This window comes from Ceratosolen solmsi, unplaced genomic scaffold, assembly GCF_000503995.2.
Source record: "Ceratosolen solmsi marchali unplaced genomic scaffold, CerSol_1.0 scaffold6, whole genome shotgun sequence".
In the NCBI taxonomy this organism is placed as follows: Eukaryota; Metazoa; Arthropoda; class Insecta; order Hymenoptera; family Agaonidae; genus Ceratosolen; species Ceratosolen solmsi.
In genome coordinates this window covers 11176252-11198514 of record NW_011948414.1, presented here as the reverse complement: position 1 = coordinate 11198514, position 22263 = coordinate 11176252, and the positions used below count along the sequence as shown (strand labels likewise).

General features: G+C 25.6%; 2 protein-coding genes across 2 annotated transcripts; one reads left to right on the top strand and one right to left on the bottom strand.

The window, feature by feature from the left end:
- Window positions 1–55: 55 nt before the first annotated feature.
- On the top strand, window positions 56–12750 carry DNApol-alpha180 (DNA polymerase alpha catalytic subunit). The gene is made up of 19 exons (XM_011506968.1): window positions 56–103; window positions 919–1069; window positions 1606–1806; window positions 2127–2445; window positions 2881–3229; window positions 3780–4166; window positions 4566–4931; window positions 5551–5764; window positions 6172–6440; window positions 6559–6675; window positions 7158–7661; window positions 7986–8285; window positions 8536–8822; window positions 10057–10321; window positions 10793–10967; window positions 11257–11426; window positions 11522–11770; window positions 12083–12158; window positions 12461–12750. The coding sequence occupies exons 2-19, from the start codon at window positions 1060–1062 to the stop codon at window positions 12748–12750; spliced, it is 4548 nt and encodes a 1515-aa protein (XP_011505270.1). The 5' UTR covers window positions 56–103; window positions 919–1059.
- A 2306-nt stretch (window positions 12751–15056) lies between these two features.
- On the bottom strand, window positions 15057–20489 carry LOC105368060 (zinc finger protein 382). Its single transcript, XM_011506967.1, has 8 exons — window positions 20283–20489; window positions 18895–19423; window positions 18531–18813; window positions 18035–18232; window positions 17527–17694; window positions 16952–17144; window positions 16075–16328; window positions 15057–15532 (listed from the first exon to the last, which is right to left on the bottom strand). Exons 1-8 carry the CDS (start codon window positions 20427–20429, stop codon window positions 15187–15189), a joined length of 2118 nt encoding a protein of 705 aa, XP_011505269.1. The 5' UTR covers window positions 20430–20489; the 3' UTR covers window positions 15057–15186.
- Between the last annotated feature and the right edge of the window lie 1774 nt (window positions 20490–22263).

Here is a 22263-nt window from a genome sequence, read left to right as displayed (position 1 = left end):
TAAAAAATCTTTTTACTTCATTTGCAAGACAATTCTAGTAACTTTTACTTTCTAGATTTTCAAAACTGCCACGATACATTGGACTGGGTAAAAGAATAAAAAAGTAAAATTGCCAGTTTAAATTACATTATAAGACATAAGCATAATGAAGGTATAATGAATACGAGTGTGACAAAATACATTATAATTTAGTCATAAATTAACGATATAAGAAGATTTTAAGTTTGTTATTTGTTGAGTATTTTCAATATCCGTATGGTGGACAATCGGAAAATAATGTAATATTGTTTGCCTTCATTTATTTAAAAATAACTACTGAACAATATAGTAAAATGAGGACGGAAATAAAAATAAGTTGCACGTATAATAGTAAAATAATTATTAAATGTAGAAATAAATTTAGAATATAGAGCCCAGCAAGTTGCGTAATTAAAATCTTCCAAACCTGTAGCCGGAAAAGTAATTTGATACGCGATACAAATTATCTAATAATTATCTTATATTTTAAATAATAACAAAGGGGTTCTCGATAACTGAAAAAGTAATTTTGAGAATAAACGAAACCAGCATTGTTTAAGTATTCCTCTTTCCTATTTCATAATTCAAAAAAAAAAAAAATTTTATTATTACTACGCTCTTGAATGTCAATTCCGTGAATTTTGGATCATTATGCGCAAGTCTAATTAATTTTATTTTCAAACTGTAATTATTTTTATATAAATGCATTTATAATATAATATAATGCAAATATATGTATATAAAAAAAAAAAAAAATTAATTGCGTTCGTTTTACATTGCCTCGTTTGATTATACTTTGATCAAAGTCCGCGGCTCCACAGCAACTAACCAACTTCAACTATATTTCATTTCATTTCCCACCAGCTCTATAATATTACGTTACAATACCCTATATCTAAGAGTCCATTGGCATAATCATCTGGTGTACTACATTCTTCGTACTTGGTAATCCTCAATTTGCTTCCCGCCAAAAAACATTGCAGTTTGTCAGAAGTTATTTACGTTTTGATCCTTTGCATCGAAGGAATAATTTAAGTAACCATGGATGACAGTAAGTTATTCATAACATTAAAATACTATATTTCTATATTATAATTCATTTTATATTTAAATTATGGATTTGAGTGAATGTTTTGCTAAAAATTTGTCAATCGTCAATTAAAAAGAAATTACATTACCTTTGTTTATTTTGCTTTTCTAATATTGACAAAAATTAAAAGATTAGTAATACATTCTTTTGTCATGTATATAAAATCTATATATTTTGACAAATTAACAGAGGCTTGTTCTATGTGCAATAAAACTTATTTATCAATAACAATTGACCATAATGTGTATACAATCATTCAATGTTAATTCATTCAATTTTAAATAATCAAATATTAAATCGATTTAATTGTTAATAAGGCTGCTTTTAAGGCAATTAGTATAAAATATAATTTAGGTTAACTATACATTTAATAATTGTACATATGCTTTGTTAATATATTTATTTATTTGTTTTTCTTTTTTCTTTTTTTTTTTTTTTTTTTTTTTTTTTTTTTTTTTTTTTGCTATAATTTTATATTGCATAATTTTTTATTTTAGCTATAGCTTCACGAAGAAGCAAACGCCAAAAAATAGATAAATCAGGTCGATTACTTGCTCTTGAAAAATTTAAGAAACTAAAGGGTAGTAAGAACAAATACGATGACGATGAATTGGAAAATGTTTATGATGAAGTAGACGAAGAAGCATATAATAAACTTGTTTTGGATCGTCAATACGATGATTGGATTGTTGATGATGGTAATTATTTTTAATTTTTAATATTATTTTATTTATAATATTGTAAAAAGAAGCTTCGATGTAATAGCTGGAAACTTATTTATCAGATTATTTGTTTAAATATTTTCAAATTTTTTTTGCAATTATCTATAATTATTCTTGCTCGAATACTATGTTTTCTCTTTATATCATTTATTCTAATGAAAAGTAAAATAAAAACAAATTATGTCAAATTTATTTACAGACAAAAAATAATTTTTTTTTCATTTTAATTGAAATATGTTTTAGCGAACTCTTAAACATAATTCATTGTTTCGATTGAAAAATCATAAATTTAACAGGAGGCGGTTCCGGATATGTGGAGGATGGTCGGGAAATTTTTGATGATGATTTGGATGATGAGAGTGTACGTCAGGCAGCAAAACGTGAATATATAAAAGGACCAAGAAAGCGAAAACGGGATGTTAATGCTATGAAGAACGATGGTAGTATTGTCAGTATGTTCTCTAGTATGAGCAGTAAAAAGAAGGCGGAAGAAAAAATTTGTGACGATGATATCCTTGGAGATCTTATGTCCGAATTGAAAAAAGATACCAATACCATTAAGACCAAAGACAAGCCTCGCACAAACAAATTTCTATCATCTAATAAACCTTCCGTGTAAGAACTCAATATTTTAAAAAATATTATATATTATATTTTATAACTCTAATGAATAAATAGACCAAACATAATTTTATTAGCAACAAAAGTAATTGTAATCTTTGATAATAATGAAATGCTACCCTTTTTATTATGGTAGACTTAAATCAATACTGCTGTTAAAAATAAAATCTAGTTTATAAAGTAATGCAACATTGATTGTACTACATTTTTATTATTTTTAAATATATTATAATTTACAGATTTTATATAAATATGTTTGTGTTTAAATATTTATCTAAAATTAATTGCATTTAATATCCAAAGAATACAAAGTGCAATAAAAATGTTAAACAATTTAATTTTAATTAATATTTCAAAAGCTTGTCTATACATTTCATTTAAATTCAAATTATAATAGAGATATTTAAAATATGAATGAATTATAATTAGATCAGAAGATGATAAATTGCTGGCAAGTTTAACAAAACCAGTTATAAGTGCAAAAACTATCTTAGATGAATTAAACGATGAAATTTTGTATGATAAACCAGAAAGAAAATCAAATAATTCAAAAGTATGTAAAAGCGCAACCATCTTAGACGAACCTGAAGTTACAAGAAAAGAAAAGGTAGAAGAAATAAAACAATCGCCAATTAAAGCGAAGAATGTTACAATTGAAGATAATTTTGTAACGTTGGATAAGGAAGATGAAGGATTTTCAAATATTAATGAAATTTCAGTTAATGAAAATAAAGATGATATGATTAATGATGACAACTTAAATCAATATGTTGGTGATGTGAGTATATAAAATTTATATTAATAGAATATAATCTGTTGCTATTCAATTTGTATATTAATTTGTTTTTATTTATTTGTCAATATTTATAGTACTTAATTGAGTAGATGTTATGATTTCAATATATTTGATCATTTCTAAATTAAGTCATTCTTAAATCTTAAATCTTCTCTAAAATTCTACCAATCATTTTTCTTTTTTTCTTTTTTTATTTTAATCTTTTTTTTTTAAATGTATGTTTATACTATTATAAAAATAAGAATCGATTGAAAATACTATTTGAAAATAAGCAACAATAAATTTCACTATTTAAAAATTTATATATATTTAATTAATATTAGTCACATTTTTACTACTAACAAATTGATAAAATTTATAAAAAAACAATTTGAAAAAGTAAAGCCAACTCTTTAGATGTCATATTAATTGAGCTCTTAGCAGTCTCCCTTATATCAATGTTTTTGTTAATAGTTTACCCCATTAAATTGTAAATAATAAGTTTTTAAATCTTTGTAATACAAATATATCATCTATTTACCTGTCCATGCAGATATCTGATATTGATTTCGCTAGCGCGAGTATGGATACAAAGATACCTGAACTTCAGAATAAATCCGAAATGTGGAAAGAAAAAGATGCGGAATCGTGTAAGGATGGCATTAAAGTTTGGCAAGAAGATTTTAATATTGCCTGTGGAGACGCAGCACCAGGTTTAAGATCAGAAAAAAAATCCCTACCATTACCAACAACGGTGAATGCCGCTGGGGATACAGTGTTTCGTTTTTTTTGGTGGGATGCTTTTGAGGATCCATACAAGCATCCTGGACAGGTTTATCTGTTCGGTAAAGTTTATATCACGAGTCTCAATGATTATGTTTCTTGCTGTGTTAATATAAAAAATATACCCAAAAGAATTTATCTACTACCCAGAGAATACGTGAGTGAATTTTGTTTATTTTGCACTGTTATAAGCCATTTGAATTACCTAAATACATAATTCTAATATTCCTTAACTTCTTTATTCTTCATTATAGCTAATATAGATTATAGCTATTCTCCATAGAAATACTAGGTGGACTAATTGTCCATAAAGTTTGTCAAACAAAATTAAAATTAAAAATCTATCCTAATAGTAAATGATATAATCTAAATTATTAATTAAGTCTGTTGTTAAAAAATACAATATAAATATTGCAATTATAATTTATTTACATTTTAATAATTCTTAATTATTCCTTAAAAGAATTCGTATCAAAATTTTATATTTATTTGGAGTTTTGAAAGTTACCTTAACAAATAAATGAAGTATATTAATTAGGCGCCAATGTTTATATAGATAAAGAAAAGTGAACATTCAGAAGAGAACAAAGAGTCGAATACCATGATGAACGTCTACAATGAATTCAACGATTACGCTCGAACCCTTGGTATTCAAGAGTTTCGTTGCATCGAAGTAACCAAAAATTACGCCTTCGAGCGCGCTGACACGCCTCAGATGGCCGAATACCTTGAAGTGAGATATGCAAGTACATATCCAGCTGTCGATGCTGACTTCAATAGTCCATCCATCGAGGCCGTTTTCGGAATGTCGATCAATCCGCTTGAGCTCTTTCTCATAGAAAGAAATATTAAAGGACCCTGCTGGCTTGATGTTAAAATGCCATTATCTGTGAATAATGCATTTAGTTGGTCCACGATAGAGGTAATTTCATTGTTGATTCTGCTTTTAAGTATCCTTTTAAACGAATTTGTATGTACGTCTATATTTAATATTATAAATAACTGTATTTAAATTACTACCAATGTTAATTCAGTTAATTTACTTTATTTAAAATGGCTTGATTCATAGATATTCTATTGTTTGCTTTATTATTAATTTATATTAATAAAAAATTAATTTCTTCGAAATAAGAATTAATGGATAAATATCATTATTGCTTTAAAATAAAATTTTACCGTTAATTTGATTAACACAATTCTGAACTGAAATTTTTAGTATTTCAATGTCTATCGCTATTTTTATTCTATCTCCTTACGTAAAATCATATTTAATAATTCGATATTATTAAAAATATTGCTTAACATAAATTAAATTTATATTTAAATCCTTTTTAAAATGAAATTATTAAATGGTTTAAAATCACGTGATTTTGAATTAAATATAATTTCTCATTCAGTTATGTATTATTTACTTTTGCAATGTTTAATTTGTTTCCATTGTAAATTTTTAAGTTTTTTTTTCCCCCTTTATTAATCGTTAATTACCCATGGACCATTAAAACTAATTGAAATTTGGAACCAGTAATATTGTTTTTGTTAAGGTAAATTGTACAAAGATGGAAAATATTTCTGTGACAATGGAACAAACCAATACAATGACAATACCACCAATAGTAATTGCAACGATAAATGTTCAAGTATGTTTGGATTCAAAGCAGCAAAAAAATGAAATTGTAAACATTGGAATCTTGCTCCATCACAAGTTTGAATTAGATAAGACTGCACCAAAGCCACCATTTAACCAACATTTTTGCCGTACGTTTATTTCATAGTCAATCTTCAAAATTGAAAAAAAATCTGATCAAAAGTTTAATAAGAAAATATTGTAGAGTTTATCAATAAAGCCTTAAAGCTTTGACGCATTTATATTATTAAATTGTTTCATTCTTATGTAGTTACCATAATTGAGAAATTAAAAATAATGATTATCAAACATCAAATATATTAAATTCATCGATTAATTTTATTCAATTTAATTTTTTACCAGTATATCTGTTTCTAAATAATATTTTTGATAATATAGATATATATATATTTGATCGCAAATCAAAAAAGAATCAAGTTAGAATTTGATTGCTGGGTAACTTTTTAATTTTATTCTAAAATTAAAATTATTTTATAATATAAAAATTAATTTTATTTACCTTTTGTTAAAATTACAGTTGTTACTCATCCACGTAATATTAACTGGCCATTAAAAGCTCGAGATCGACTTGCGAAAATCACCCAGACGAAGGTCATACGCTGCGATACGGAATTGGATTTATTACAACAGTTTCTTGATATAATACAGTGTTCAGATCCAGACATAATAATCGGCTATGATTGTGGTTTTCAGTTTGATGTTCTAATGAATAGGATATATACATTAAAAGTAAAAAATTGGAGTATCGTAGGCAAACTCAAACGATTGACACCTCCTTCCTTAAAGGTGCGCATTTGTGTAGATATCCATATTACATCATAAGTTGGTTAATTAAGAAATCTAATAATAGTATATTTATAAATTGGAGTTAAATTAATTAATATAAACACCATTGATATTGCAGGGAAAAATGAATTTGAACCAAGTATTTTGTGGTCGACCTATCTGTGATATTATGAAATCAGCAAAAGAATTAAATTTAAAAGTTAGAAGTTATGATCTCGCTTCACTTTGTGTATCTGTAAGTATTTTGTAGAGTATTTCCTATTTAATCAGTGCTAAATAAATATATTTAATAATATCATTTTAAACTATAAGCTCATTAGAATATGACAAAAGAAAATGTATTTTAAATTTTGACGAATTAAAAATAAATTGCTATTTATTGCCACACTAGCGTCGCTATAATTATATGGTTAAAATTTTTTAATAATACATTCACTTTTTAAACACCTATCACAATTTTTTATCATATTATTGCGAATTAATTTTATCAAATGTAATATTTCATACATTTTTCATTTATAATATAAAGCAGAAATTATCAAAATTTTGTATCGAAGACTAGCATATTTTAATATTTATAGGCATAAAAAGGTGAACTTGTTACTTCTCAAACGCTTGATATTAAAAAATCAGAAATATATATATATATATATGTGTGTGTGTGTGTGTGTAATTTAATAATTTACATTTGAGGATAATTATGCTCATGATTTATAGGTTCTTAATAAAAAAGAATACGAGTGCAAGGAAATAAAACCCGAAGACTGTCCAATGTTCTATTCCTCTTTTGAAAAGTTAGAAAACCTCATTAAGTCTACAATGGTTGAGGCTTCTTATATCTTAAATATCGTTATAGAGCTTAACATTCTTCCATTAGCCCTTCAAATAACAAACATAGCTGGTAATACATTATCTCGAACTTTGTCTGCTGGACGTGCAGAGCGTAATGAGTTCTTGCTTTTGCACGCATTTCATAATAAGGGCTACATTACGCCAGATAAAAGAATGTCTAATAAAAAGAAAAATGATGGTGAGTTAATAGCCGCGCACGAAGGAAAGAAAAAGCCAGCCTACGCCGGTGGATTGGTTTTACAACCAAAAAAGGGCTTTTATGATAAGCTTATATTATTAATGGATTTCAATTCATTGTATCCGAGTATTATACAAGAATTTAATTTATGTTTTACTACTGTACCTGGTGCTGCTTACGCCGATGTTGAAGTAAGTTAAATGATATTTTTTCAACTTATGTGGCAAGAAGATTTTTATCTTTTAAATGTCTTTATTATCAAGTAAAATATCAGTTATATATTAAATTAATTACAGCAATTTTTGTAAAGTATCTCTACTTGTTCGTTATTTTACAATTTCAATTTACATTATTTGTTACATTGTATTTAATGACAGGTGTAAATAATATAAAGTAAAAAGTATAAAGAATAGTTGTAGCTGTATTATTATGAGTTAATTAAGTAATACCGTAGTTACCGAAGATACTTTTCTTTTGTAATTAATGTTTTATTATAAAAGTAAGTGTTTTTGTAGGATCTGTGCCTGCCAGAATCATCGGTCGAGAATGGCATTGTGCCCACTGAAATTCGCAAACTAGTGGAAAGTCGTATACAAGTTAAAAATCTCTTGAAGACACCGAACCTCAGTCCAGAGCTTAAAATCCAGTATAATATTCGACAATTAGCACTAAAACTCACTGCCAACTCAATGTACGGTTGCCTTGGCGCTACGCATTGTCGTTTCTATGCAAAAGGTCTTGCAGCTCTTATTACGATGAAAGGTCGAGAGATACTGCAAAATACAAAAGCTCTCGTCGAAAAATTTAATTACGAAGTAAATTTATCGCTTATTGCATTGTATATTAATTTATTTGTCGGATGAGTAGATACTTGTTTTCATTAAATAATTTTTTTTTTGTTTTTTTTTGTTTTTGTTTTTTCTTAATTATCCATTATTATTTTAATAAAGCTTCCGAGTATTGTTAATCAATAAATACTAAAATAATAAAATATTGGATTTATTATATAACATAAAACTTTTTGTGAGGGATTAATTCGATGTAATATTGTTTTAAATTAACTAGGTTATTTATGGCGATACTGATTCAATAATGATTAATACAAATATTTTGGAATACGACCAAGTGTTTAATATTGGTAGAGAAATTAAAAAGGAGGTTAATAAAACGTATAAAAAAGTGGAACTTGATATCGATGGAGTGTTTAAGTACTTGTTGTTGTTACAAAAAAAAAAATATGCAGCAGTGACAATGACTAAATTGCCAAATGGACAAATACATAACTCGAAGGAATTGAAAGGATTGGATATTGTGAGAAGGGATTGGTGTGGATTAGCTTGCGATATTGGAAAGTAAGTTACTTTTTTTTCTTACTCTATTTATTGTAGTTATAAAAAAAAGAAATGACTCTATATATTATTAACACTCTAATTTTCTAATATTATAAGTATCACAAGAATATTAAATAAAGGTATACATTTTGTTAAACTGTTTTCACAAAATTAGAATTTTAATTTTTATGTTTCATATGCAATGTTATTAATTAGCTCATAAATATCTAACGAATTTGCTAATGTTGTAATAATGGAAATATCTTTTTACGTTTGTATTATTGTGATGAAGAAATTGATGGTCATTTATTGCTAGTGGTTATCTATTTAAAATGCTAATGTTCTCAAATTATTTTACGCTTCAAATTCGTTTTATTTATTTACTCGCGTGCTTGTTTCCTTTACTCAAAATACTGCAAATTGATAAATATTATAAAAATCTGTGAAGCATATGTTGGGACTCGATGTTTATGTAAATCAGTAAATATCGTCACTTCCAAACATGAAATTGTAAGACGAAATAATACATTTATATTGCAGATATTTGCAATTAAGTTTGTTCAGTATCTAGTTGACGCATTTAATTAGAATTATTCATTTATTACTGGAAACTTTATTCGAATTTATTACTGGAGCTATGCTACTTTACTTAATAAAATACTTAAAGCATCGCGTGTCGATTTCATTATTTTCACTACCTTCGATTGAATTTAAATATAAGATTCCCAACGATACTCTTAAGGTGGAATTTTTTCGAAATATGTCTACAAAAAAAAAAAAAAAAAAAAAACGATAAAATTTTTTTATTTTCACATATAAATATTAAGATTTAAATTATAAATAAAAAATAACGATTAAATGCGAATGAGAAATCGATGGATTAATCAATCAAACCCACTGGTCTTTAACTTTTTTCAGCTCTAACCAATAAGTCAGTCACGGTAATTAAGAAAATAATACAAATTAATAAATCTGTATTTCTATAGCATATTAATTTATTTATCATATTTCTGATATGATTAATAATCAATTCAAGACTTGTTTTCTAATTTCAATTATAAATTATAAGATGAGATCTCTCATTAATCCATTGAAATTGCTATTAATATTTAGCAACGATATGTTCTTTCTATTTAATTTATTATGAAATACAACAAAAACTTTAATTATGAAATATAAGACTAATAATTATAAATAGTATGATGATTATTGCCTCTTGTACATTATTTTCACAATATTATTCGTATTTCTTTAGTCAAATATTGGATCAGCTATTGTGCGACCAGTTAAACGAATTACGCTTGGAAAATATTTTTGATATCCTGAAAAACATTGGTGATAATCTACGAGAGGGTAAGCTTCCCTTATCTTCACTTGTCATTACAAAACAGCTTTCAAAAAATCCAAATGATTATCCGAGCGATAAAAAATTGTCACACGTCCTCGTCGCTCTAAGACTGAATGAAAGTGGTAGTCGTAAATGGAAAGCCGGAGACACAGTTCCTTATATTATTTGTGAGGTAGACAACAAACCATTATTTTTATGCATTATTTATTAAAGTTACTTTAAATATTGCGTAAAGTGCTCGTTTAATATGCATTTCTTTTATAAAAATATTAGTTTCAATACTGTAAAATTTTAAAGGAAAAATCAATATTTCAAAAATATCATTTTCTAATCAATAAATTTTATCTTATGAACTATCGTTAAATTAAAATTAAAATTATTATGTACATTTGGCTTCTTTTCAATATTTAGTTCATTCAATTTTTAACACTTTAAAATGAGTAATATTATATATTAAATTTATAATACATAGTAAATTTAATATTTAAAAATGAATTTGTAATACTACATCGGAATGGCTATTATAAAGATTTTACGATAAAATATCTCCACGTTATAATTAAATGAAATATAGAATAACTTCAAATGTACGTATATTTCATTCGCTGTAGTTTAATATTGTAAAATTGTAATTTTATTTCAGGATGGTACAAATAAGACAGCTGTTGAAAGAGCATATCACATTGAAGAATTTAAGAAGAACGATATCCTTAAAGTTGATGTCAATTATTATTTATTAAATCAAATACATCCTGTCGTTTTAAGGATATGCGAACCAATTGAAGGCATCGATGATGTATTAATCGCTCAACATTTAGGTAATAATTGATTCTTAAGTTATAATTTTGATAAATACCTATAATATATATATATATATATATATATATATATATGTTTTTTTTTTGTTTTTGTTTTTTTTAATTTTTGGTTAATCCTCAAAATTAAGAATTTATTTACTTTTATAAATATAAATTTATTGTAAAGAGATATTTTTAAGATAAACAAGATTTAAATTATTACTAATATAAATGTATATATATATATATATATATATATATATATATATATATATATATAACATAAAATTTCATAACCATTTACCAACAGGAATAAAGGATTTTTATAAGCCCAAACGAATATTTATAAATGAAGAGGAAAACGAAATTCCAGTCTGTATACAAGATGATCGTTATGCAAAATGTCAACCCTTCAGTTTTATTTGTCGAAACAAAGAGTGTAAAACTGAAAATAATATTAAAACTGCAGTTACTGAATTTGTAAGTGCTGATAAACCAAAATATTTTTTTCAAACAAGTATCATTATTACATTACTTTTGTAAAGAAAACTTTAATATTAAAATTCAACTTTTAGAACGGATTTCTTCGACCATCGCTGGCGATGTGTTCAAATCCCGATTGTAATTTACCACCATGGAAAAGCGTACATGCCATTCAGAATAAATTACAAATAGATATAAGGAATTTTATTACGAATTACTACTATGCTGAAGTTGAGTGTGAAAATCCAATTTGTTCGAAAGTAATGAGAAGAATTATGATGGACACTCTTGGTAAATTACCCAAATGCTACAGCTGCCACGATGGCAATGTGCACAAAATTGTAAGATACAGCAAATTTCTTTTAAAAAATTTTAATTATGAATTTTATTGTAATATTTGTATTAATAATGGAAAAAAAATTTAAATAATTAATTTTCATTGATATTGTTTTTGTTATGATAACTCGATTTACTCATATTTAATAATTGATTCATTTTTGTTGTTGTTGTTGTTGTTTTTTTTTTGTTTTTTTTTTTTTTTAATTTTTGGTTAATCCTCAAAATTAAGAATTTATTTACTTTTATAAATATAAATTTATTGTAAAGAGATATTTTTAAGATAAACAAGATTTAAATTATTACTAATTTTTTAGCATAAGGAGACAGAATTATACAACCAGTTGAGTTTCTACCTTAGCATATTCACCTTAAATTTAAACCAATACAAAAGTAAGAATAAAAGAAATAATATTTTTTTGTATTTCAATTTATGTATTTACATTTATTTTATATAATAATTACAATTTTTCAAATTGATTAACTTACTATATAAAACTGATTTCATAATATATTTTGTAAATTCAATTCAATTCAATTTATTGTATAAAATTTTTAAATGATAATATGCATACTTATAAATTATTAAATGTAGTTATGGATTATCCAATGTAAATTTTTCATGAAATTAAATTAATGCAAACCATACGGAATTTTAATTCATATTACAAAAATTAACTGATTTTTATTGATAGATGTGAAACTACTATCGTCACAGTTAATAGATGCATATGATACTCTCAAGGAGTTTGTAGAAAAACAAATACAATACAATGCTTATTCAGTGGTTGACTTAACGAAGCTTTTCTGGCCGAAAATGAAGGAGCAAAATCTCGATAACACGAATAGTCTCGAAGAAGTACCGTCGATCATCGAAGTAGAAAATCTAATACAAGAAGAATTAGAAAGTGAAGATGTGAGTATTATACTATATAAAATTTTTTATAGAAATATTGAAGGATATTCTACAATAAATAACGTATAATGCATATATTACGGAAATCATATTTTTTTTTTTTTTTTTTTTTTTTTGTAAATTATTTATTTAAAAAATAAAATCATTAACGTTATTTTTTATTTGAAAGTTTTTACTCTGTATTTAATACAAAGTATTAATAAATTTCTGTTTTTTCTTTAATTTTAAAATATGTATTTTTAATTTTAAAAGAATTAAATAATAATTATTTTGATAAACAAAAATTTTTTTTTTTGTTTGTTTCAGAATGAACAAGAATAAAACATTAATTTTTTTATGAATTCTATGATTTGAAAAATCGAAATTTTATGCTAATGGACAAAGAAAAAAAATTTAAGTCCATTAATTTCTCATGCAAATAAAATGTTTGAGTAAAAAAAATATAATAAATAATATACTAAATAATATCTAATTGTTTATATATAAATATATAAAAAAAAAAAAAAAAAAATTGTAACATCAATGTATTTTTTAAATAAAATTTTTTCTATTGTATAATTTTTATTATTTAGAAATATCGTATTTCATAGTAGTCGATTTTATTTTTCACTTTTTTTTACATTGACATCGAATAAAAAAATTAATTTTCAAAATACTTTATAATTATTATGAATAAAATTCACATTTTATCATAATTTAACATTGTTGTTTTTTGCGCTTTACGTTAGTTGGCAATTACAATACCTATTTTATAACGAATATCTCTTCTATCTATACTTAGATAACAATTTACATATTCAGTTAGGATATAAAAATTAAAAGAAAATTGTATAATTGTATGGTAATTGTATAAAAATAATGATGAAGAAATATTAAAGCCAAAAGCGCAATTGTTCTAAAAATCAGTTTCAAGAATTTTTATAAACTGAAAATAATTTAATTGTCTTATTAAATAACAATATTATATACATATAAGAATATGTTAGATACAGAATTAAAAAAATGCTATGGAAAATATCAGAAATTTAGAAAGTTCAGAAAACGTACTCTTACGGAAACATTCATGATAAATAATATTACTTAGTATTACAATAGTAAATTACTTTGTAATCTGTGTAGGAAAATGGAAAATTAATACAAAACGTGCCAGTTTTAAGAAAATGAGATAGTCAGGATACTGATAATCACTTCTTAATTAGAGGAGTATTATAAGGATAAGTAATTGCGAAATTGCACGGTATCGATATAGATTACTTATATGGTTTAATGTGTATCAACTCATTTATCATGCATTGAGGTAATTGTATTCCGATGTTAGTATTCATGAAAAAACGTGACCGATTTAACTTCACAAGCTGCACAAACCAAAATTATTAATGAAATAGCTAATACAGACTCCCTATTAAGTAAGAAGCCCAGAGAGAGAGAGAGAGAGAGAGACTTACACAATTGAAGGGATAAAAAAAGCGGCTATAGCATTCAATGTTACCTTACAATGTTCAACGAAATTATATGATTAATTTTATTCCTAGACAATCTTATTCATTAATTGAAATGCAGAAACCTTCTCAAATTGATTGTGTGAATCCTTATAATCAAATAAAATATAGAACAGAGCAATGTAATAACAATATATGAGAACATAATTTAAACAATAGTTTAGATAAGCATTCAAAAAGATTTAGCTAGAATGTAAGAATAAATACAATAAACATTTATGATTTATTATATATAAATATATATTATCGTAAATATGTTTAGACCATTATTGTAGTGTGTTACACAACCTTTCTCTCAATGCATTAAATTTGTTAAATAATTCAGCCGTATGCGTTTAAGGGACTATTCTGTTATAGCATAAATATTTTTGTAAATGAATTTTTTGTTTATTAATTACATAAGGTAAAGTGTTTATGATATTAATTATTAAACGGGTATTCAGTAATAAAATTTTAATATAAATAATAAAAAAGAGTCACTTTTATAAATATTGATCTTAAATAAAAATAGATTGTCTTACATGACTATAGAAATTGAATTTTTTCATAATCTGATTATGCTTATTTACTTTCATTTTTAATCTAACAAATAAAATAATACAGGTATAGTTTACCCGAATTTTTTTCATATAAAAATCTTGTTCTACATTATTTTATTTGTAATTCCTTGTTAAAAATGTAGCCATTCATTATTGTTGCACAATAAACTAAATATACATAATTTGCTAATTATTATAATCGATAAATTCGTATCCTAATGGACAAGCTTTAACTTATATAAAAATCGTACATTTAGATTATTAATTACGATTATCGAATAAATTAATCATTAATCACAATGTCGATTCGTTTATTAGCACATGATTTTTTAAATTTCAGTAATCTAATGATAATAGAAGTTCTATATTCTAAAACCAATAATAATTAACAGCACTGATTTGCGAACAGTTTTAAAATTAATCGATTAAAAATATACTCGTCCTGTCATTTTCTACATACAAGTCACTTATCTATTATGTATGAGATCGCCTTCAGTAACGTTTGATATGTTGTAAAAATTATATGGAAGATTAGGAGGTAAAAAAGTAGAAAGGGGAGTACTGAGGGCGTTGAAATAGGCAGTAGCGCCGTGACTGCGTTCTCGGAATCCATTTGTCCCGGGTACCGGTTCCTGGATGATTGACGCTCCTGAGTTTGTAACTTCTGTAGCCTCGGCAAAGGTTTGAATAGCAGTGACGGAACCACTAGTTGGTAAAGTTTGTAAAACAATTGGCTGAGTAGTTACGGTTACATGTGGCACAGTTTGTATCACCTGTAAAATAAATCGAAAATATATGATTTGTACAAGTAAGCTGCAGCCAGGTATTCAATCATCCTTAACCGGAAGTATCCAATCTGAATTGTACCTATGTACTTTTCATCCTTGATTTTTGAACCTTGTCTTTGCGACATTTATGTTAAAGCATTGACTATTGCATATGAACACCTTTTATATATATATATATATATATATAATACATGTATCTATAAACGTGGATGTTAACATATTGATGAAACTAACATACACGTAATAAATATGATAAAACATCATTCTTTTCTATAATAATAGTGAAATTTTCTGTAAATAAATTTTCACGTTTTATGCAATACAAAAGGGTCCAAGTTAAAATTATACGCTTATCTTTTTTTATTAAACAAGGTGATTTTCAGATTTGACCTAGATCTAGTTAGGTGTTGGTAATATACCTGAACACTGGTTGCTGTAATGTGCGATGGTGTCAAAGGATGTTGAGTGTTTTGAGAGTTCACGGATTGCATTTGCACCGTTTGTTGCGGTTGCTGCTGTTGTTGTTGTTGTTGTTGTTGTTGTTGCTGCTGCTGATGCTGTTGTTGCTGTTGTTGCTGATGCTGTTGTTGCTGTTGCTGAATCCTATTTGGATTCTGTTGATTTTGCAATGCCTGAAGATTCTGTAAATTCTGCTGAGACTCCTGTTGCTGTTGTTGACTCGGTTGTTGATGCTTTGAATGTGAAGTGTTGATACCGTGACGTCGTTTCATATGTTTATTATAATTTGGCCAGTTAGTAAAATGATGTTGGCATTCTAAACAACTGTACGGGCGTTCACCTGTATGTTGACGCCGATGAGTCTAGAATATTAAAACGTAAAAATAAAAATATATTTATATTTATTAAACATTGATATTTAATTGACTTGGTATATAAATACACTTGCTAATGATATATTATTTATACATAAATGTGTTTCGTTTATGTATAAAGTACTAGGTTCAATACAAAATTAATTTTTTACTATTTTTTTCAATTCTAACTATATAATTTAATTTAAAATTTTCTAAATTTTTTATATTATCAAATGTAAAAATATGAAGAATTCTAATATTATAAATACTAAAATTATGTAACATCATAATTCATCATCCGTAATTATTCATAATTATCAATTATTTAGCTCTTTTTAAAATTAATAGTCAGCTTTTTGATTACTCCTTTCTAAAAACTAAAATTTTCGCTATGATGTTATTAATATAATAAAACAGAGCCTTTTTTCATTTATTTCTATAATAATAATAATAATAATAATAATAATAATAAGGAATTTTAAACACTTGATATTTTATGAAAAAAATTATTTTTTAAATATATTCCTTTGTCATAATATAAAAATATAATACATTTAAATAATTTGTCATTAATTAATTTTTAATGTACTTATTTTTTTATTTGATTTTTAATGAAAATAATTACTTACCGTCAATATTCCTTTAAATCGAAAACATTTTCCACAGAATTCACAAGAGAAAGGCATAGCGCCCGTATGAATCCTGTGATGCTCTCTTAATGTTCCTTTTTCCCTAAATGTTCTGCCACATATTGCACATTGATGTGGTTTGGCCCCGGTGTGAACAGTCTCATGTTTCTTTAATTGTAATGGAGTTTTGAATCTGTAAATATTATTTTATTTCAATTAATTGTAAATTTTTATACAACAATTAATATATATGATAAAAGACTAACAAATAATAAATTTATAAGTGCTTAATAAATCATAATGAACTAAAATAATGCGTAACAAAACCGACATCTCTTTATCTACCTTAGGATAAATGATAATTTATGTTACCTCGGGATTAATGATAATAATAATATGAAATTATAATTGGTTAACAATCATAAATAAATATCACATTTTACAAGAATTTACAATTAAAATCTACAACAAATATAAGTATAATATTTATTAATAAAGTAAACTTAGTTACGGGCTAACAATTAAAGGAAAAATTTATTTTATAATCTCTAAGAAATTATTAAAATTATACTTACGCTTTGGAACACTGGGAACAACTGTAAGGTTTATCGGCAGAATGCGTCAAAAAATGAGCTTCTAAGTTACCCTTTTGAATAAAGCTTTTACCGCATTGATCACAAGTAAAATTTCTCACTCCAGAATGTATACGTTTGTGCGTTACTAAATTAGGTTTTGTAGAAAATCTAATAGCAAAATATAAACAATTTTAATAAGCCTAATACATGTAATACAAAAGCAATAATGATTTGTTCAAAAGGAAAAAAATTATGAACATATCTGATAATAATATAAATAAAAAACATTAATCCAACTTATATTTAATTAAAATATCTCCAAAATTACAATAATGTTTAATATTGATTTTAATAAATTTACAATTAATGTATTGTAAATTGAATTAAAATTCAAAATTTAATGTAAATAAGAAAAATATATTTGTCCAAAATTTTTATAATAGTGTATGTAAAATATAAATAAAATTATTGGGAACTTTTGTCGAAACGTCTATATCACTAGGCTTACCTTTTTTCACATTGATCACATGGAAATCTATTTTTCATATTTTCTGGTAAGTGACATCGACTATGAATATACAAAGCACTCTGTTGCCTGAACGCTTTACCACAGGTTTGACATATATGTGGCCTCTCTTCACTATGAATCGCCTTATGTGTATCTAAGACCTTTTTGTGAACAAACGTTTTGCCACAATCATCGCAACTGAACAAAGAAAATTGCATACAAATTTAAGTTCTTGAAAAATTAATGTTTTCATTTAAATGACAATTAAGATTATAGATACTTTTAAGTGATTGACTAACTACATAATGTTTAATGCATTAATATTTTAAATCAAAGTAAATCATTGCGTGTATATATATATATATATATATATATTATAATCTTTAATTCTCTTAGTAATTAATATAAAGTATAGGATTAGTATTAATTACTATATAAAGCATTAGTTTTAATATTTCCTTCTATGTTTTATATATTATTAAAGAAAAACGTTTACCTGAATTTCGTCTTGGTTCTGTGTCTTTTAACGTGAGTTAAGAATCCATAATATTTTTCATAAACTTTACAACATTGTACACACATGTATTTAGCTTTCTGATTATGAATAGTCTTGTGATGGTCTTCGAGAGCTTCTAAGCTAGGTAACTTGTCATTGCAATCTGTACATAACCATGGATATCTATCTATTCTGTCTCCCTTTTTTTGCCTTATTCTTGGAATTTGTTCTGGATTGTCTTTTCTCCCTGTAAGAACGATTATTTCCATATCGGAATCTGTACCTAATAAATTAAAAATTTACAGTTAATTTTCTAAATGATATAGTAAAGCCAGGAATTATTATAAGTATACAATATTCCAACCTGTCATATAATTATCTGGAATTTTTACATTAGGCTTCCCATCCTTTTCATTAATTTGTTCATTATCTAGTTCGTTTAACAATAAATCTTGCAATTCCTTTTCATTAATTTTAAGCGAGTTAGTTTTCCTTTTTACTTTTTTCTTATTATTCTGTTTGGGACAATTTTGTTTTGTAAGATTTTTGGATTTATTTTCACTAACATCTTTGCTCTTTTCACATGCTGCCTTTTCCATGGGACCATTATTATCATCAAAATAATCATCACCTATGTCATCAACAGAATTATCTACATAATTATTTACTTTGACAAAATTGATTGTTTTATCTATATAATCTACATTTGATTCTGCAACAATTTCAGGAGCATTTCTGAGAGTTTCTTGTTGAACTTTTACTTTCCGTTCTATTATCATATGGCCAAGAGAACATTGAGCTTGATGGGTTTTTTCATAAAATTCGTTGCACTGATTCAATAATACGCAACAGTCAATACAAACAAACAGTGGTAAACAATCGTTTACAAAAACCTATAAATAATGAAAAGATTTAATAAAATATCAACGAATAAGTCTTACATTTAAAATGAAAAATAAAGATTATAAAATAAAGTATTTGTAAAAGATTAAAGTATTTTTTTTTAAATAGAATACACAGTCTACAAGAGGGTGTTTTGTTAATTTTTTAATATTACTTAAGATTGTTTTAATAGTATAAAGTAAAGTAAAACTCTTTAAATACTTTAATCTTAATATTAATTTAAATAAATGTGTATATAATATATATTGACAATCGTATCATTCGTAAATGTTTGAATCATAGTAAATAATAATTTAATGTAATATTTAAATAATTTCATAGGATATTTGGATATGAGACAAGATTGTGATTCCTTGAGTAGATGATGTATAATAAATTAATTGGACATTTTTAAATTTTGAGTTAAAAATTATGTATAAAGTGTACGTGCGCGTGTGCGTTTGTGCGTTTGTGCGTTTGTGCGTTTGTGCGTTTGTGCGTGTGTGCGTGTGTGCGCGCGCCTTAGCTTATCACAGAAAATTTGATTAATAATACAAATACAAAATTTTACAATTAATTAAGTTTAAATTTTCATAAACCATGAATCAATGATAAAGTAGCGAGATAAGTACTATAGAAAGGGGGGGGGGGGAAAGCTTTTTAGGCTGATAGATGAAAAGCAATTTGTCACAGCAATTTGAAGAAGTTTATTATTAGTGTTAAAATCAAAGTTTAATTTATTAATTCCTAGAATTTCAATGGTTATCACTCACAGATACAAGTTTCTACTCCATTTCAAATTAACTATGGCATCTACTTGAAAGAAAAAAAATGAAGGAGAAGAAGAAAGAACGACGAAATCACTCTTGCCTGTATTTGCAGGCATTTGGCGATCTTATTTTCGATTGCAAGTTTTAGGCCCTCGGCCTCATAAATGCCAATGAAGCCTTCCTTGGTTTCGGCACAGAGCCGACAAAGCTGCTGCTTATCTACCGTCCTCTTCGTATTCGTCGTCATGCCCTCGCTTACTGCCGACTCTTCCTTTCCCCTCCTTTTCTTCAGTTTTTTTTATCTCGCACACTACTATTCCTACCCTTTCACCCCCATCCACCACCCCACCCCCACCCCCGCCCCCGCCCCCGAAATTGATAATTAATTTGCGTCCGAGTGTATTATTGTTGCTATACGCGGACGCAGTGCAATGCCGTTAAATCATTGATCAACAATATATCTAAAATCGAAAGCATAGCCGGTATGTAAGCAGGCATTGCACTTATTGCGTCGACTGGTTATTAAGAAAACGCTTGTCCGTTGCCAATGTAATAACTTAATATATTATATGATATAAAATGCTGTGTACACGGTATCCAATTTAAGATTGTTTACTTTATTTTGAGAGTAACGCCGACCGCCGGGTGACACTAGTGCGTGTTTACTTTTTTTTCTTCTTTTTTTCTTTTTGTTGATTTTTTGTTTTTTCTTTTGTTTCTACTTTTCCTTTTTTTTTCTTTTTTTTTTTTTTTTTTTTTTTTTTTTTTTTTTTTTTTTTTTTTGAATAAATACAATAATAATAGGTATACACGAACTAAAGATTTATTAGCAATGATAAGAAGTAAATTTTGCAAATTGAAGGCTGGCTTAATAAGCGAGATGTATAAATACTTAAAAATGCATAATAACGAAACGGCGTAGTTAGTGATGCATGCGTCTTCAAGAAATGGGAATTGGAATTGGGAATTGTGAATTGGGAATTGGGAATTTGCAATTAGAAAAAGGAACACATTGTGCTACAATTTTATATTAAAGACGTATGTATTTAAAGAAGGAAGATGATGATGGAGCAAATGTTAGCAAAACCAGGCAAACATGAATTTTAGCGATCTAGTTATAAATAAGAGTAGTATAAATAGTGTTTTTTTTTTTTTAAAGATAAAACTTTAAATGCTAGATATGTTTTTGTATAAAATTATCAGCCAGTGAGAAGACCACCATTTTAATTTATTCAAAGTATCTATACAGCTGTTATTATTTTTTTTTTTAAATGTTAGTTACTCGTTCATTATTTACATTTTAAGAATGTAAAATATTAAAAATCTGTATTATTTTTTTTTTTTTCTGTACCAACCAAATTGATTTATATTAAAAATGAAGCCAATTAGTTATTTCAATAAATATATCAAATACTTATTAATGTGAGAAGAATATATGGTAATATTTGAAACCTATTATTTATGACTTTAAAATAATAATGAGACAAAAAGAATTTTTTATAAAATGAATTATGTACTTATAAGTATTCGTCTATGTAAAATAAAAAATTACATTAATAATATTTTTATCGTACATTTCGATCCTAATATTATACTTGATATGGCATAATTTATTACTTATTATAAAATAGTTTTCATTGTTAAAAGATTATTTTAATTCAATTTAAATGTAAACGTTTCTAACGTGACTAATAAAAAATAGTATTGAAAACCTAAATATGGCTTATCAAAATTTTTACAGACTACATATAAAATTGCAATTTACGCACAAATATACTATTTATAATAATTAAGAAATAAATTATATTTTATCTACTTATTATCGTACGAAAATTTATAATAAGCATTGCAATAGTTATTTATCTCGTATCTCTGTATTTCAAAAATAATAAAACTATTAAAATTAAGTTCATATAATGAATGATAAATCTAATATATAAATATATATTAATATATATTGAGATTTTAGAATATTATTATATTTTTTTCAATTTATAATCAACACCTATCTAAAATTTGCAGATAACTTATCTTTTCATATTTATAAATGTCGAAAATACATTGTAAAGAAAATACATTTT